The 14,400-nt window shown below is 50.7% G+C and overlaps 1 protein-coding gene across 1 annotated transcript; it reads right to left on the minus strand.

Moving 5' to 3' along the window:
* Positions 1-355: 355 nt before the first annotated feature.
* strn3 (striatin, calmodulin binding protein 3) lies at positions 356-13,805 on the minus strand. The gene is made up of 16 exons (XM_062396925.1): positions 13,303-13,805; positions 7,534-7,637; positions 6,946-7,019; positions 6,784-6,862; positions 6,319-6,480; positions 6,107-6,245; positions 5,763-5,898; positions 5,417-5,556; positions 5,159-5,337; positions 4,733-4,780; positions 4,491-4,612; positions 4,124-4,291; positions 3,770-3,910; positions 3,569-3,676; positions 3,381-3,467; positions 356-3,277 (listed from the first exon to the last, which is right to left on the minus strand). The coding sequence occupies exons 1-16, from the start codon at positions 13,564-13,566 to the stop codon at positions 3,108-3,110; spliced, it is 2,121 nt and encodes a 706-aa protein (XP_062252909.1). The 5' UTR covers positions 13,567-13,805; the 3' UTR covers positions 356-3,107.
* Between the last annotated feature and the right edge of the window lie 595 nt (positions 13,806-14,400).

Raw genomic sequence — 14,400 nt, forward strand, 5'->3', positions numbered from 1 at the left:
TTATTTTGGAAACCTTCAGTTACATTTCGTTTAACTTTTGATTTGTTAACTCGTTCTTTTGATATCCAATTCAGTTCTTAACCATTTAACAGAACATTTGTTTAAATTTAAGTAAAATGTTAAGTTTTATTATAAAAAACATTTACTTCCAATATACTTTATTAATTGCAGCTTCCCAGCCGAAGCCTGTTGGGTCTTTTAAAAATTATCTTTATATATACATTTCATTTTTAAAGATGTAATATAAGATAAAGATAAAGTAGCTTTATTGTCAATTTCTTAACATGTTCAAGACAAAAGGAATCGATAGGTTATGCTTGTTCTTCCTGCAGAATGAGGACCAGAGCAGCATCTGTACAGTTACACCATTTAATAGTTATTATAGACATTTTATATACATTTCAACAGTTGTATTCTGCTTTGTGGTACAATCTTTAAAATCTGTTGTTTCATAGTTTGTAAATCAAAAAAAAAAAAAAAATACAAAACTCATCAAAACTCGCAAACTGATCAGAACTGTTTTTATCCATTTTTTGGAAGATTAGAAAAAATACTTTTGTATTAATCATGCATTACACAAACAAAAAGTCTTTAGTTACACATCTGGTTGAAGATCAAACTAAAACAAAAAGAGTTGTGATCGATCAGAAGCCGAGTTACAAAAACCTTCCGTTAGAAAAATGAAATGAAAACAAACCAGAAACTAAAACTGACCAGTGAAGAACTACGGTGAAGAGAGAAGATCACAGGGATATGAAGGTGAGGAGCTGGAGGAGGAAGAGAAGGAGGAGGAGGAACAGCAGGGGGAGGAAGAGGATGAGGAGCAGGAGAGAGGGAAGAGGAGCAGGAGGAGGAAGAGGATGAGGAGCAGGAGGAAGAGAAAGAAGAGATCGAAAAGGAGGAAGAGCAGGAGATAGAAGAGGAGAAGAAGGAGGGAGAAGAGAAGCAGGAGGAGGAAGAGCAGGAGAGCTGCAGATTGTCCCTGAAGGCAGCGCCTGATGCACAGCAGTGACCGTGGTGCGTTCAGGTTCTCTGTAAAGCCAAATATTCCCCGGATTATTAAGTGTTTCTAAACGAGCTGAGAGGTTTCAACACGTCCAAATACCTCATCATGATTTTATCAGCTTTTCTTTATATTAATAAAAGTTATTAAAATCAGTTGGGACCCGGTGGCAAGTCCGACCTCTGGGAGCCGCTGAGGAGGAGGAGCTTCAGTCCTCACGTCTTCGTCTCTCACACATTCCTCACACGAGGTTCTAGCTCCGGACCCGAGTCCCCCTCCGTCCACACTGAAGACACCGGAGACGTAAACAGGAAGTGGATCGTCCACTCTGCCACTGGTTCCACAGGTACACAAACAGACGATTCGGTTGTTGACCAGCAGGAGGCAGCGGTGCTCAACCAGTTGTGTTACTACTTGTGTTACTTTAACTTGCCTTGTTGTGTCTCTTCATATCAAACCGGTGTGAACAGTTTAATAAACGTCCCCAGTTCGTCTCTGACAGGAACAGAATTCTTTGGATTCGACAGTTTGTGAACTTGTGTAAATATGCAAATGAGGTCTTGTTATTTAATCTGGTTGAAACTCCTCAGCTGGTTTTGTCGACATGTTTTTACAGAAGGATCCGTTTCAATGACTTCAGAGATCAAACAAGGTGCGCCATGTTTATGAATAAAACCTATGAATCAAACCTTGGGACCATTCACAGGATCAAACTGGTTTGACTGGTGAGGGGAAGCGAAGCTGAAGTGGAGATTTGTGATTTATTCAAATTAAAACCTAAAAGCCTTTTCTGGATGTTTTCTTTCAACTGGTCTGATATTAAAAAAGAAGCAAAAGCTAAAATGAGAAGTGCATGAAATTAGTTTGTGCCTGTAGTGTCTCACCTTAACCAACATGTGAGTGTGTGTCTACCGGGGGGGGGGGGGGGGGGGGAGGTGGGCGGGGCTTCTGACAGAGGAACCTCCTCTGTGCCGTTAACGAGACGCTGATAAAAAAGGGATTATAAAAACTAGATTTATTTTACACAAACAAAAACAACAACGCTCAACCACTGAATGCTTCGCTCTCACATGGGTGGAGTTTAAACGCAGGGCTCTGATTGGCCCACGAGGGGCTGAGGTGGGAACGAATCGACCAATCATCTGACACCTCGTCAGGGAGACAAACGGCCACAGACAATCGGACGTCTGACCCGACGTGGTCGTCGTTAAGTTTCTGAACTAAATCCACAGATGATGTTTTTCATCTCAATTTATAATCTTTAAAAACACTGTAAAAGGTTTTGCAGGATAAAATCTAAGCTTTGGTTCAGATTCATTGTTAAAAAACGTAAATACAGAGAAACCACGACGGGTTAGAATCCGATGATCTGCTCCCGTGTTGAATCCAGAGCAGCTCCTCAGATGTTCCTCTGGTCGCTCCTTCAGGTTCGAGGTGTGAAGGTGAAGCAGCTTCAAACCTGGGCTGCGTTCACAAAGAGAAACATCCCCCCCCCGGAAACGACGTGAGTCCCTTTAGCAGCAGGTGAGAGCGACACCAGGTTTCAGTCCAGAGCTGCTGTCAGTCATCACATCTCCATCACGATCCATCGAAGGGTCCAAAGCTGTGGGGGAGTCCCTCTTCAGGAGAGCAGCCGACTCACTGGTGTTCCACAACGGACGTTAACGCTCGTAACTGGGAGTTAACTGGGAGTCAACTGGGAGTCTGGTGGATCCTTTCAACATCAAGACCAACAACAGACAGAACCACAGACACAGAAACGAGATCTGAGGGATTTTTCCTTTCACTCCTTTGACGTCTGCTCACGGTGGGTGGGGGGGTGGGGGGGCTCCATGTAGTGTCATCAGAGCTACTTGTGGGACCCAGCACACAGGGGGGGGGGGGGGGGTCTCTTCACTCGGTCGCAGCGCTCAGCCTCTGTGTGTGGGTCTGTGTGTGTCTGTTTGTGTCTGTGTGTGTGTGTCCAGATGCTCGTCACCTCCAGTCTTTAATATATATTCTGTGTTCAGAGACCTGAACAGACCTGAATCCTTTTAGTGTGTGAACAGACCAGCCCGTCTGAGTCTCTCGCCCCAGGTGTGTGTCTGCTCCCTCTCCTCCTCGTCTACACGTAGACCCTGGCGAGGGCGTCGGCCCCGGCGGAGGCGATGAAGGCCTTGGAGGGATGGAAGGCCACGTCGTAGATGGCCTCCTCGCTCTTCTTCCGGTGAGCCGTGATCTCCTGAACGCACGTTTTACTGTCGAGGTTCCAGAGACGCAGGGAGCAGTCGTGACCTGAGGAGGAGACGGGGCGGCCATTACATCAGGTTCTCACCTCTACACCCAGTGGATTCACTGTGTGTGTGTGTGTGTGTGTGTGTGTGTGTGTGTGACTCACTGCCAGACATCAGGTAGATCCCGTTAGGATCCACTGCCAGACTGGTCACTGCGTCCAGGTGGGCCACCATGGCGTGGATCACTTTACCTGCACAGACAGAGCCGGTTCATACGGAGTCATAAGCTACACTCTGCACGGTCAGCCTAGTGTACCAAGTGTAGGGGGGGGGGGGGGCTCGGCAGACTGACCTGACTTGTTGTCGTAGAACTTGATTTGTCGGTCCTCGTGGGCGGTGATGGTGGCCGGCAGCGTGGGGTGACTCACCACCTTGTTGATGTGATTGGAACCCGGGACGGCTTCAAAACAGAAAAAGAAAAGGATGAAAAGTCTGCATCGTTACACACTACTGTTGAGTGTGTGTGTGTGTGTGTGTGTGTGTGTGTTCTCACAGCTGTCCCCCTGACCCTTCAGCACCAGTGCTTGCTGGGAGGTCTCCAGGTCGTACACCACCACGTCTCCACTGTTAAAGGACGCCACCATGTGGGCGGGGTCACAGCCGTTGAAGTCCACTGATGTGGGGATCCCGTGTTCTGCAGACACACACACGCACACGCACACGCACACACACACACACACACACACACACACACACACACACACACACACACACACACACACACCACACACACACCACACACACACACACACACACACACACACACGTTAACAAGTGGACGGTGTTTCCACTGAAGCAGTTCTGTGGTGCAGCCTCCTCCAGGGGGCGCTCTGTCCCCCCCCCTCACCCTGGTTTGTGTTGAAAGTGCAGATGCAGGGGTTCTTCTCCGTCGGGTTCCACAGCTTCACCGTTCCGTCTGCCGAGCAGGACAGGAGGCGGTTCTTGATTCCGCTGTAAGCCAATCCCCACACAGCATCTGTGTGCCCCACCCACGACCCAGCAAGGACGCTGGGATCTGATTGGACAGGAGAAGAAAGAGGGGAAGAGTGTTAATAAAACTGAAAAGACTTTTACTTTGACCGCTTTGTAGAAGTGCTAAATTATTTCTGTCCGAGTGTGTGTATGTGTGTGTGTGTGTTCGTCTGTGTGTGTGTGTGTGTGTGTTCGTCTGTGTGTGTGTGTGTGTGTGTGTGTGTGTGTGTGTGTGTGTCTACCGTAGGTGTCGTAGGGGTCAACGTTGGAGCTGGGGATGTTCCACCACTGGATGGTGGAGTCGATGCCTCCACTGAAACACTGCTCACCACTGGAGGTCATCGCCAGCGACAGCACTGGACCACTGGAAGACAGGAGGCGTCAGGCGTGTTCATTTCAAACTGAAGAGTTGTGTTGATGTAGCATTAGTTTGTCGAAGCAGCAACACAAGAGGACACACACGTGTGAGAGTGAAGATACGTACACATGGGCTCTGAACGTGTAGACGGGCTCCACATCGAAAGAGGCACTTCTAAAAAACAGTGGAAATAAGGTTTGATTTAACACATCATCAACTTTGCTGAGTTGTGTTATTATGCAGTGAATCCTGGGGGGGGGGGGGATTATGTGTACCACACTGACGGCTCTGTGTTTGAAACTAAGCTGAGGAAATGAGATCCAGAGAGGAGCTGTCAGAGAAGAGAGGATTTGCTCTGGAGCTGCAGGAGGTGGAGGAATCAACGGGTTCTGATCTGAGGTGAATGAGAAGCTACGTGATTTGATTGATTGATTGATTGATTGATTGAAGTGTCTGAATGTGTTTCATGAAGGTCAGTGGCTCCTGAACCACAGACGCTCTAACCCTCAGTGTCACTCATGCCCTGGTTTGTTCTCAGAGCAGCTGATGTACTTTTTGGCGGGGACGGTCTTGGTGAGGTTCCACAGCTTCAGGGTGTGGTCCTCGGACACGGTGACCAGGCAGGGCTCCACCGGATGGAAGGCCAGCGCTCGGACGCCATCGAAGTGGCTCCGCAGCGTGTACTTGGGGTTCCAGGTCTTCCTGAACGAAGAGTCCTTATTGGTTGGCAGCTGAGGAGAACACATGGAAGATTCATCTCATTAAACTCATCTGTTAAACACTGAGGCTGTGGTTGTGTTGTGTCCTCACGTCGTAGCTGTAGTCTGTCTCGTCGTTGGTGACGGTGAGGTCAGCGAGGTCACCCAGACCCAGCACGCTCTCCATCACGTCGTCCGACCCCCCCAGCAGGAAGGACTTCCCCCCCCCAGTAGGAAACGGCAGAGGCTCCGCTACAGAGAGAGAGGCAGAGACACAACGTTTAATCAACTTGTATTTCACTTTCAGTTCTCCATTAAATGGACCGGGTCTGACCCGGGGGGGGGCTGTCCAGTCTGACAACATGGAGCAGAGGGGGGGCAGCTCTTTGTGTTTCCACTTCACCATTCCACTACAACTCCCATCATGCCTCAGTGTGTGTTTTCCCCGTCTCACTCACACCACTCTGTTCCGTCTCCAGAGCTCCGAGCTTCTCCTGCTCCCTCTCCGTCCTCTGCTGTCACCAGGAAGTCAAACTCCTTCAGCGCCTCCTCCGTGTCCGTGTCCTCCTCCGACGCCAGGCCCTCGTTCCCCACCTAGAGGAGCAGGACAATCACAAGAGGACATCACTTCACTGGGGACACGGAGACAGGAGTCAACATGATGGAGAGAAGCAGGAGAGGAGAGGGGGGGGTTAGCAAGGAGATGAATTTAAGTAAATAAGGAATAAAAAGGAGACAAGGTTCATTGCACTGGGTTGAGTGGTGTCTTTGTGTGTGTGTGTGTGTGTGTGTGAGTGCGTGCCTTGGTCTTGTGTTTCTTGGCTCGATGGTGTTTGTCTGGACTGATGTCGTCCATCAGGTCTCCCTCCTCGTCCTCGTCCTCGTCGCTGTCCTCTGCGTTCTCCAGGAAGTTAAACGTCTCCAGAACATCACCTGGACTCCTGGACACACACAACGATGTTACCTCTGTGTGACCTCTGACCCCACTAGCTGTGTGTGTGTGTGTGTGTGTACCTCTTGCTGTCCCTGCGGCGCTCCGTCCCGTTGATCAGGTGCTGCAGGTTCTTGTTCTCCACGGACCCGTTCTGCTCGGAGCCCGACAGGCCGAGCAGAGAGCGAACCCTCTGTGTGCGAACGTCCAGGATGGTGTCTGTGTACCCCACTTCCTGCAGGTACCTTCACACACACACACACACACACAAACACAGACACAGACACACAAAACTTTTGAAAATTTGAGTCTTTTGCAGGATTACTGACAAAAATCTGATTCCACGAGTCTGAAGACATAAGAAGGTTTCCAGGGAGGAACCGGCTCTTCTGTGGCCTGTGATGTGTTGATTGTGTTGATTGTGTTGATTGTGTTGTTTGACAAACGGAGGATGAACTGTGTTAAAGCCTGAGGGGATAATGTGTTGAAGGTGAAGTCGTGTGTTGCTGTTTCTCTCTCAGAGGCTGAACCTCTCCACGGGCTCTTACTGTCTGAGGAGCTGTCGGCCTTGTTTCCAGGTCAGCTGACTGTTGGCAGGAACAGCAGAGACCTCCGAGTCTTTGGTGTCTGAAGGACAAAACCCACAGGACAGACCATGAAGTAACACAATCACAGACCCACACAGAGGGACGGACGGACGGACCACCTACCGGATTCAAAGCTGGGCATCTTCATGTCCCCTTGGTTTAACTCGGTGCCGTATTTTAACTTGTGATATTTTGCTCTGAAGAGGAAACAAAGCAGAACAACGTGAAGATGTTAACGTTCTGGTGGAGGTCAGCAGCTGTGAGATGTGAGATGTGTGTTTGTTATCTGGAGATAGAAAACACAGAGAAACGTCAGGACGACAGATACAAGGGACTCCTGATCCTCTCCTTCTCCTGTGTTTTCTAGAAAGGCACCGTGAAATAAAAGTGTAATTGTTGTTATTCCAGAGCTTTAGGTGACAAGGGCCTACAGGCTCCGCCCCTCGCCTGATGTTTCCACATGTTTTTCTGAGCGATTATTTTACCGACATGTTCCAGAGGTCATGTCTGAATATAGTTAAAGATCAGCTTGTGCTTCCAGCTGGTTCTAGATCAGTGATAACAAACTGAAGCTTTGATGAAGGAATAAAACAATAAAGCTGTTTAAACATCAACAGGTGAAAACCATCGATGATCTGACAGATTGATAAAAACTGCAAAAAAATGATTTAGTAAAGAGCAACAACATAAAAAGTGAAAGTCGTTTCTTACCTTTCTTGCTTGAGGGCATATTCTAACATTTTGATTCTTCTAACGAGGTCGTTCTTCAGGTTCTCCTGACCTTTCCTCTCTCCCTGGAGGAACGCTATCCTGGCCTGCAGACAGAGACACATGAGAGGATCATTCAGGATGTCTTCTGTCTCCGGACATCTTCATCTTCACATGCATGAGTTGAGAGGTTTCTCCGTATTCTACACTATCTTGAATTGTTGTCCCACATGTTCAATCAGAAGCTCAGAGCAGAGAGCAGAGCAGAGAAGAAGCAGGTTCACTTTAGGTCTCTTGAAGCTCAGCAGGTGAGAACATCATGAAACGTTCTGGACCTGAAGCAGAAGCTGGATGAAGTGAGTCTGACGTGTGAGTCTGTTCTCTGTGACTGAGTGGGTTCCATCTCCTGAGAGAACTACTGACTGAGAGTCACAGACACAACCAGCTGAAGAGTGAAGCTGAACTGAGATCAGCAGGGGGCGCTGCTGCTCAGTGACAGCTTTAAATTCAGAATTTGAATACATGTTTAAGTTTGTTTATTACAACTTTTTTTTATTTTCTTCTATAAGCCACAGTATATGGTCCACATCTCTCTCTCTGTCCACATGTCTGTCCCTCTGTCCACATGTCTCTCTCTCTCTCTCTCTGTCCACATGTCTCTCTCCACATGTCTCTCTCCCTGTCCACATCTCTATATCCACATCTCTCTCTCTGTCCGCATGTCTGTCTCCCTGTCCACATGTCTCTCTCTCTCTGTCCACATGTCTGTCTCTCTGTCAACATGTCTCTCTCTCCCTGTCAACATGTCTCTCTCTCTCTGTCCACATGTCTGTCTCCCTGTCCACATGTCTCTCTCTCCCTGTCCACATGTCTGTCTCTCTGTCAACATGTCTCTCTCTCTCTGTCCACATGTCTGTCTCTCTGTCTGTGAGCAGCTGCTCCTGAAACTCAACCCTGATGGAGGCCTGAGGCTGAGAGCTATTTATACCAACACACACACAGACACACACAGACACACAAACACTGCTCTTTCCCCGTGTACCCATGGCAACAGAGGACAGGGGGGGGGGGACTTCCTCTTGTGGACGTCACCATGACGACTGGGAAACCAGATGTCCCCCCCCCCCCCGGCCAAAAGGGAGAGAGACAGACGAAGGGAGGGAGTGAACTGGGACGTCTGGGAGGAGATTACATAACACACCACAGTGCTCCAGACCTGCTCTGATTGGCTGGCTCTGTGACGGACAGCCACAGCTCCTGACAAGCCTCTGACATACCAGTGTGTGTGTGTGTGTCTGTGTGTGTGTGAGATCATCCTGCAGCCTCACAGTAAACCATCAAACATTTGAAGCACGTTCAGCTCCAGAGTCGCTGGCTCCATCACGACTTCATGTGAGTCACAGACGGTTCCAGGGATTCGACCACGACACAAACACGCTCTCATCTCACTGCAGTCAGCCTCCCGTCACATGCTGCTGAGCCCCACTCTGATAGGTCGATACAAGCATCTTCATTTCCCTGGGGCTCGATGAGGGATCTAGATCTTAAATATATCAGGACTCATGTGCTTCATAGAATTCTTCATTCAGGAGAATCTCAGCTTCTCTGAACTGAGGCTCGTCACTGTGAACTCATAGAACTCAGTTTATTGTGTATTTGCTGTCACACAACAGTTGAACTCTCCAGTGTCCCTGTGTGTTAACCAGCAGGACGTCTGGTTTAATGTTTGTCCTGCCGCTGCACTTTGAGCCCGAGCTGCTCCCGGACAGACCAACACTGCTCCAGATGTTTACTGTTCTCTGGATAACACAAACATGACAACTTATCACACATCTCTCCTGTTCTACACAAATACAGACCATAGACTGTCAATGAAGATGGACAGATTGTCCTTGATTGGTCGAGTGTGTGTGGGCGGGACTTCGATACCACGGCTCCAAGATGGCCGCGCTCCTATCAGATACATTCTGGCTTCATTTCTGGAGGAAGTGGAAACACAACGTCCGTCTGTATTTATAGTTTATGATCAACACATTCACAGGTCGTCAGTTCACATGTGAAGATGGATCGACAGCTGACCTCTGACCTTCTTACTCATTTTCATGATGATGTCAGTGAACTACAGGGAAACATCAAAGAGTCGAAAGGAACTTTAAGTTTAGAATTCTCTCAACACAGTTTCACAAGTTCACTGAACTTTCCTACATTTCAATTCTCTCTCTCTCTCTCTCTCTCTCTCTCTGCTCTAATGTTGTTACTGAAGGTTTGATTTGAGGTCTGTGGCAGGAACATGTTCTTCATCTGTCCGTGCCCCCCCCCCCCCCCTGCACCTGGTGAGCATGAATCAAACGCTCCTTAGAGAGCTGGAGTGAGGTCACAGCAGCAGGGTGACGACGTAGGAGTGTGTGCGTGTGTGTGTGTGGGTAGGGGGGGAAGCTCACTAGCACCGATTTACCAGGCTGACGGGGGGGGGGGGGGGGGTCCATTCCTCTGAACAACTGCCTGTCAGCCCCCACCACCCACCCACACACACTTTTCAAATAAAGTTTTAAAGTAATTCACCCTTATTTGTGACTGACAGGCAGTTGCACCCCTGTGTGTTTGTGTGTGTGTGTGTGTGTGTGTGTGTGTGTGTGTGTGTGTGTGTGTGTGTGTGCACTAGTTATTTTAGGCCGGTCTACTTTTAGCATCCAGCTGGGATGGGGGTGTCAGAGCAGAGCCCACTAGGCCAGGGATCCTGATTACAGCCCTGTCCTCTTCATCAAAACATGACCTCAGCTTCATCAGGAACCAAAGTGTTGTCTCTCTTCTGACAGCTTCACAAACAGATTTATTAACACAATATTAACTACACACAACAAACCCGTCAACTTCCTCTGGTCAGTGTGAACAGACCTGAGCGTTAGCAGCAGGTGTGAACGGGGCCGTGAGGACCACTCACATGAGGGACAGATGAGAAGTGACCTGAAAGGCTGATCTGAGACCAGGGACGTGCTGACAGCTTCCTGTGGATCAGCAGTGAAGTGTTAACAGACCTGGAGATCCTCCTCCTCCTCCTCCTCCACCTCCTCCACCTCCTGCACCTCCTGCACCTCCACCTGCTTCCTGCACCTCCTCCTCCTCCTCCACCTGCTTCCTGCACCTCCTCCTCCTCCTCCACCTGCTTCCTGCACCTCCTCCTCCTCCTTCTCCACCTGCTTCCTGCACAGAGTCCAAATCACCTGATCTCAAATCAGACACGGAACAATCTGTACCACAACAAACAGTCCTGTGTGTACAGAGAGGTGAAGCTGGTGGGGGGTTCGAGTCCTTGATAGAAGTCCTGTTGGAGCTGCAGGCAGGGCTCAGTCAGTCAACTCACCCAGTTTACACAGCAAACAGGAACAGACCAATCCCAGTGGTTCCCAGTGCAGAGACTGAAGGAACGAGCACACAGGAAGCTTCACACGTCAGAGAGTGAGGCTGCTGAGACTTCACGACAACAAGGAACCTCTGGAGTTCTCACCTGTGGCTGTTTTCAGGATTTCTCTTTAGTACCAGTCCCAGAACCTGACCTGAGGAACCTGACCAGAGGAACCTGACCTGAGGAACCCTGACCAGAGGAACCTGACCAGAGGAACCTGACCTGAGGAACCCTGACCAGAGGAACCTGACCTGAGGAACCTGAACTAAGGAACCTGATCAGAGGAACCCTGACCAGAGGAACCTGACCTGAGGAGCCCTGACCAGAGGAACCTGACCTGAGGAGCCCTGACCAGAGGAACCTGACCTGAGGAACCTGAACTAAGGAACCTGACCAGAGGAACCCGGCCTGAGGAACCCGACCAGAGGAACCCTGACCAGAGGAGCCTGACCAGAGGAACCCTGACCAGAGGAGCCTGACCAGAGGAACCCTGACCAGAGGAACACGACCAGAGGAACACGACCAGAGGAACACGACCAGAGGAACCCGACCAGAGGAGCCCGACCAGAGGAGCCCTGACAGGAGGAACCCTGACCAGAGGAACCCTGACCAGAGGAACCTGACCAAGAGGAACCCGACAAGAGGAACCCGACAAGAGGAACCTGACCAAGAGGAACCCTGACCAAGAGGAACCCGACAAGAGGAACCCGACAAGAGGAACCTGACCAAGAGGAACCCTGACCAGAGGAACCTGAGCAGAGGAACCCTGACTGGAGAAACCCTGACAGGAGGAACCCGACTGGAGGAACCCGACCGGAGGAACCTGACCAAGGAACCCTCAGAGAGGATCTGTGTTCCCGCTGCATGTGAAGTCACGTGCCGATTAAGGTGTCCAGCGCCTTGACACAGGACTGTCCCGTCCCTGAGTCCTCCTGCTGTGATCTCCTGCAGAGCGACTGTGATGTGTGAACGTATGGTCAACTAAAAGGAGCAGTGCTGGGGGGGGGGGGGGTTTGACACAATCCATAATAAAGACCCAAACATCAATGAGATGGGTCAGCTTGCAATACGTTGACCTTTGACCCCCGTGTTTCTCCTGATGTCCGTCTCAGTACATCAACGCACCGTGAAGACAACATCGAGCAGGACCGACACACCACCACTGACCAGCTCCATGAGAAGGAGCTGAAGAACAGGAACTGTGTGAAACTACAGAGAAGAGCAGAACATCTGAGGAGCTCACAGAAATCCATGACTTATGAATATTATCTGGTCTCATGTCACATCATGAGTTTGTTGAAACTAACGAGACGTAGAGAGTTTGTCTCTGAGTGGACGCGGGGACACGTCCTCCTGCAGAGGAGCTCCACAGGAATGTGGACACCTCAGCTCCTACGCTTGTTTCTTATCAGGAGCTGTGACGGAGTCATGCTGAAGGCATCCAGTGTCACAGCCCGACAAGTCAGAGCACACAGACACACAACAGACACACACACAGGCCCTGTCATTAAACACTCTGCTGCAGGAGCGTTACAACAAACTTCAACGTATCTGAGGCTGGAGTCACTCCCTCTCTGTTAGGTGGATTCATATTTTAACCTATTATCAATGTTTTCCAGTGACCAGCTGATCTTTATCTTTAAAGCTCACTGAACCGACCCTTTGTCAATTTAACATTCCAACATGTATAATGGTGGAATTAAGTGAATATGAAGAACTTTAAATGTTAGATTTGATTGTGGCTGTAATCGATTACTTTAATGTCACCGTTGTTTCCCCTGGTTCTCCACCAGTAGCCTCCAGTAGACTCCACTGGTCTACATCTCAATATGAATAATGAGTCCTACATGGAGACACATGGATCTGTGAGGACCTGTGGACCTCTCAGGACACTGTGGTGTTGTCCTGTCCTCCACTTGTCTCTGGTTAGTTTTGAAGTATTTATACCAAACTCTTTCAAAGTAAAGGGAGCGTTCCTCCTCCTGAGCTAGTCTCCAGCTAACTCAGCTAACTAGTCCCCAGCTAACCAGGCTCCAGCTCACTCAGCGGGCGGGACACAGCTACACGGCAGAACGAGGACATGTCATCTGGAGCCACCTCGGCTCTGGAGCTCAGATGTTCGAGGAGGAAACAAACTCAGGAGGAAAGCACCAGAAGAACCGAGACCCAGGCTGGAGCTAGCGGCTAGCTGTGGGGGAGCTAGCCGCTAGCTCCAGCCCGCTAAGTGCCCAGACGGAGCCTCAACATCCGGAGGGAAACAAATCAACAGCCGGTTCGCAGCGCGGGTCCGAGTCCCGGGGCCCCGCTGACCGAGCACCGGCCCGGGAACTCGCTCGGCGCTCGCCGCTAAGCTAGCGGGGTGTGCTAACCTGGAGCTCGGCCCTCTCCACCTCCCAGTGCGCTCTCTCCATCTCGAACCGGGCCCACTCGTGCTGGATGTAGTGCAGGATGCCGGGGATGGTGTACTGCTGCTGGGGCCGGGGCAGCTCGTCCGGCTGGTGCGGCACCATGATTCCTCCGAGCTGCGGGTTGGCGCTGCCGCTGCCCCCGGGCTGGAGCTGCTGCTGCGGCGGTGGAGGCTGCCTCAGAGAGCCCGCTCCGACCCCTCCTCCTCCGCCGGGCTGCTCATCCATGTTTTCCTCCCTCTCTCTCGGGGAGAAGGAAAGTCCCGGGCAGCAGAGGTCCAAGGACGGATCCGCTTCCAGCTGAAGCCCGTGAGTCCGCTCCGGTTGTCAGGCTCCGCCGCGGTGTGTGAGGGAAGTTGCCCCCGGAGGGCTGCGGTGAGTGCGGCTGCTGGTGGACGAGGTGTCGGTGTGTGTGTGCGTCTACCCGGCCGCCATTACTCCTCTCTCTCCCCCTCCCTCTCTCTCTCGCTCTACCCCCCTCTCCCTCTCTCTCTCGCTCTAGCCCCCTCTCCCTCTCTCTCTCGCTCTACCCCCGTCACTCTCTCTCCCCCTCCCACTCTCTCCCCCTCCCTCTCTCGCTCTACCCCCCTCTCCCTCTCTCTCTACCCCCCTCCCTCTCTCTCTCTCTCGCTCTCCCCCCCTCCCTCTCTCTCCCCCTCCCTCTCTCGCTCTACCCCCCTCTCCCTCTCTCCCCCCCTCTCCCTCTCTCCCCCCCCTCTCTCTGTGTGTGTGTGTGCGTTGTCTGCCCCCCCCCTTCCTCTCCTTCCCAAGGCCGCGGTGCATGATGGGACATCCTCCTGGTTACTCCCTGTCATTCACCGACATGATGGGACATTCACTAACCGAGAAACTGTGGGAAATCACAACTCTAATCCCAAACCCACTTTATACAACCAGCTTTATTGTCAACAAGGAATCTACGGAGGCCGATAGAGCTCCACGCTCTGCGAGTTAATAAAGCGAATAGTGTCTTGAAATGGAAGAGGTTGTTGTCTCATTGGTCTCTCTCTGCTCCGTGGGAATCAAACCTAGACACCGTGACAGAAACAACGAGCTGAGCAC

This window comes from Platichthys flesus, chromosome 10, assembly GCF_949316205.1.
Source record: "Platichthys flesus chromosome 10, fPlaFle2.1, whole genome shotgun sequence".
Classification (NCBI taxonomy): domain Eukaryota; kingdom Metazoa; phylum Chordata; class Actinopteri; order Pleuronectiformes; family Pleuronectidae; genus Platichthys; species Platichthys flesus.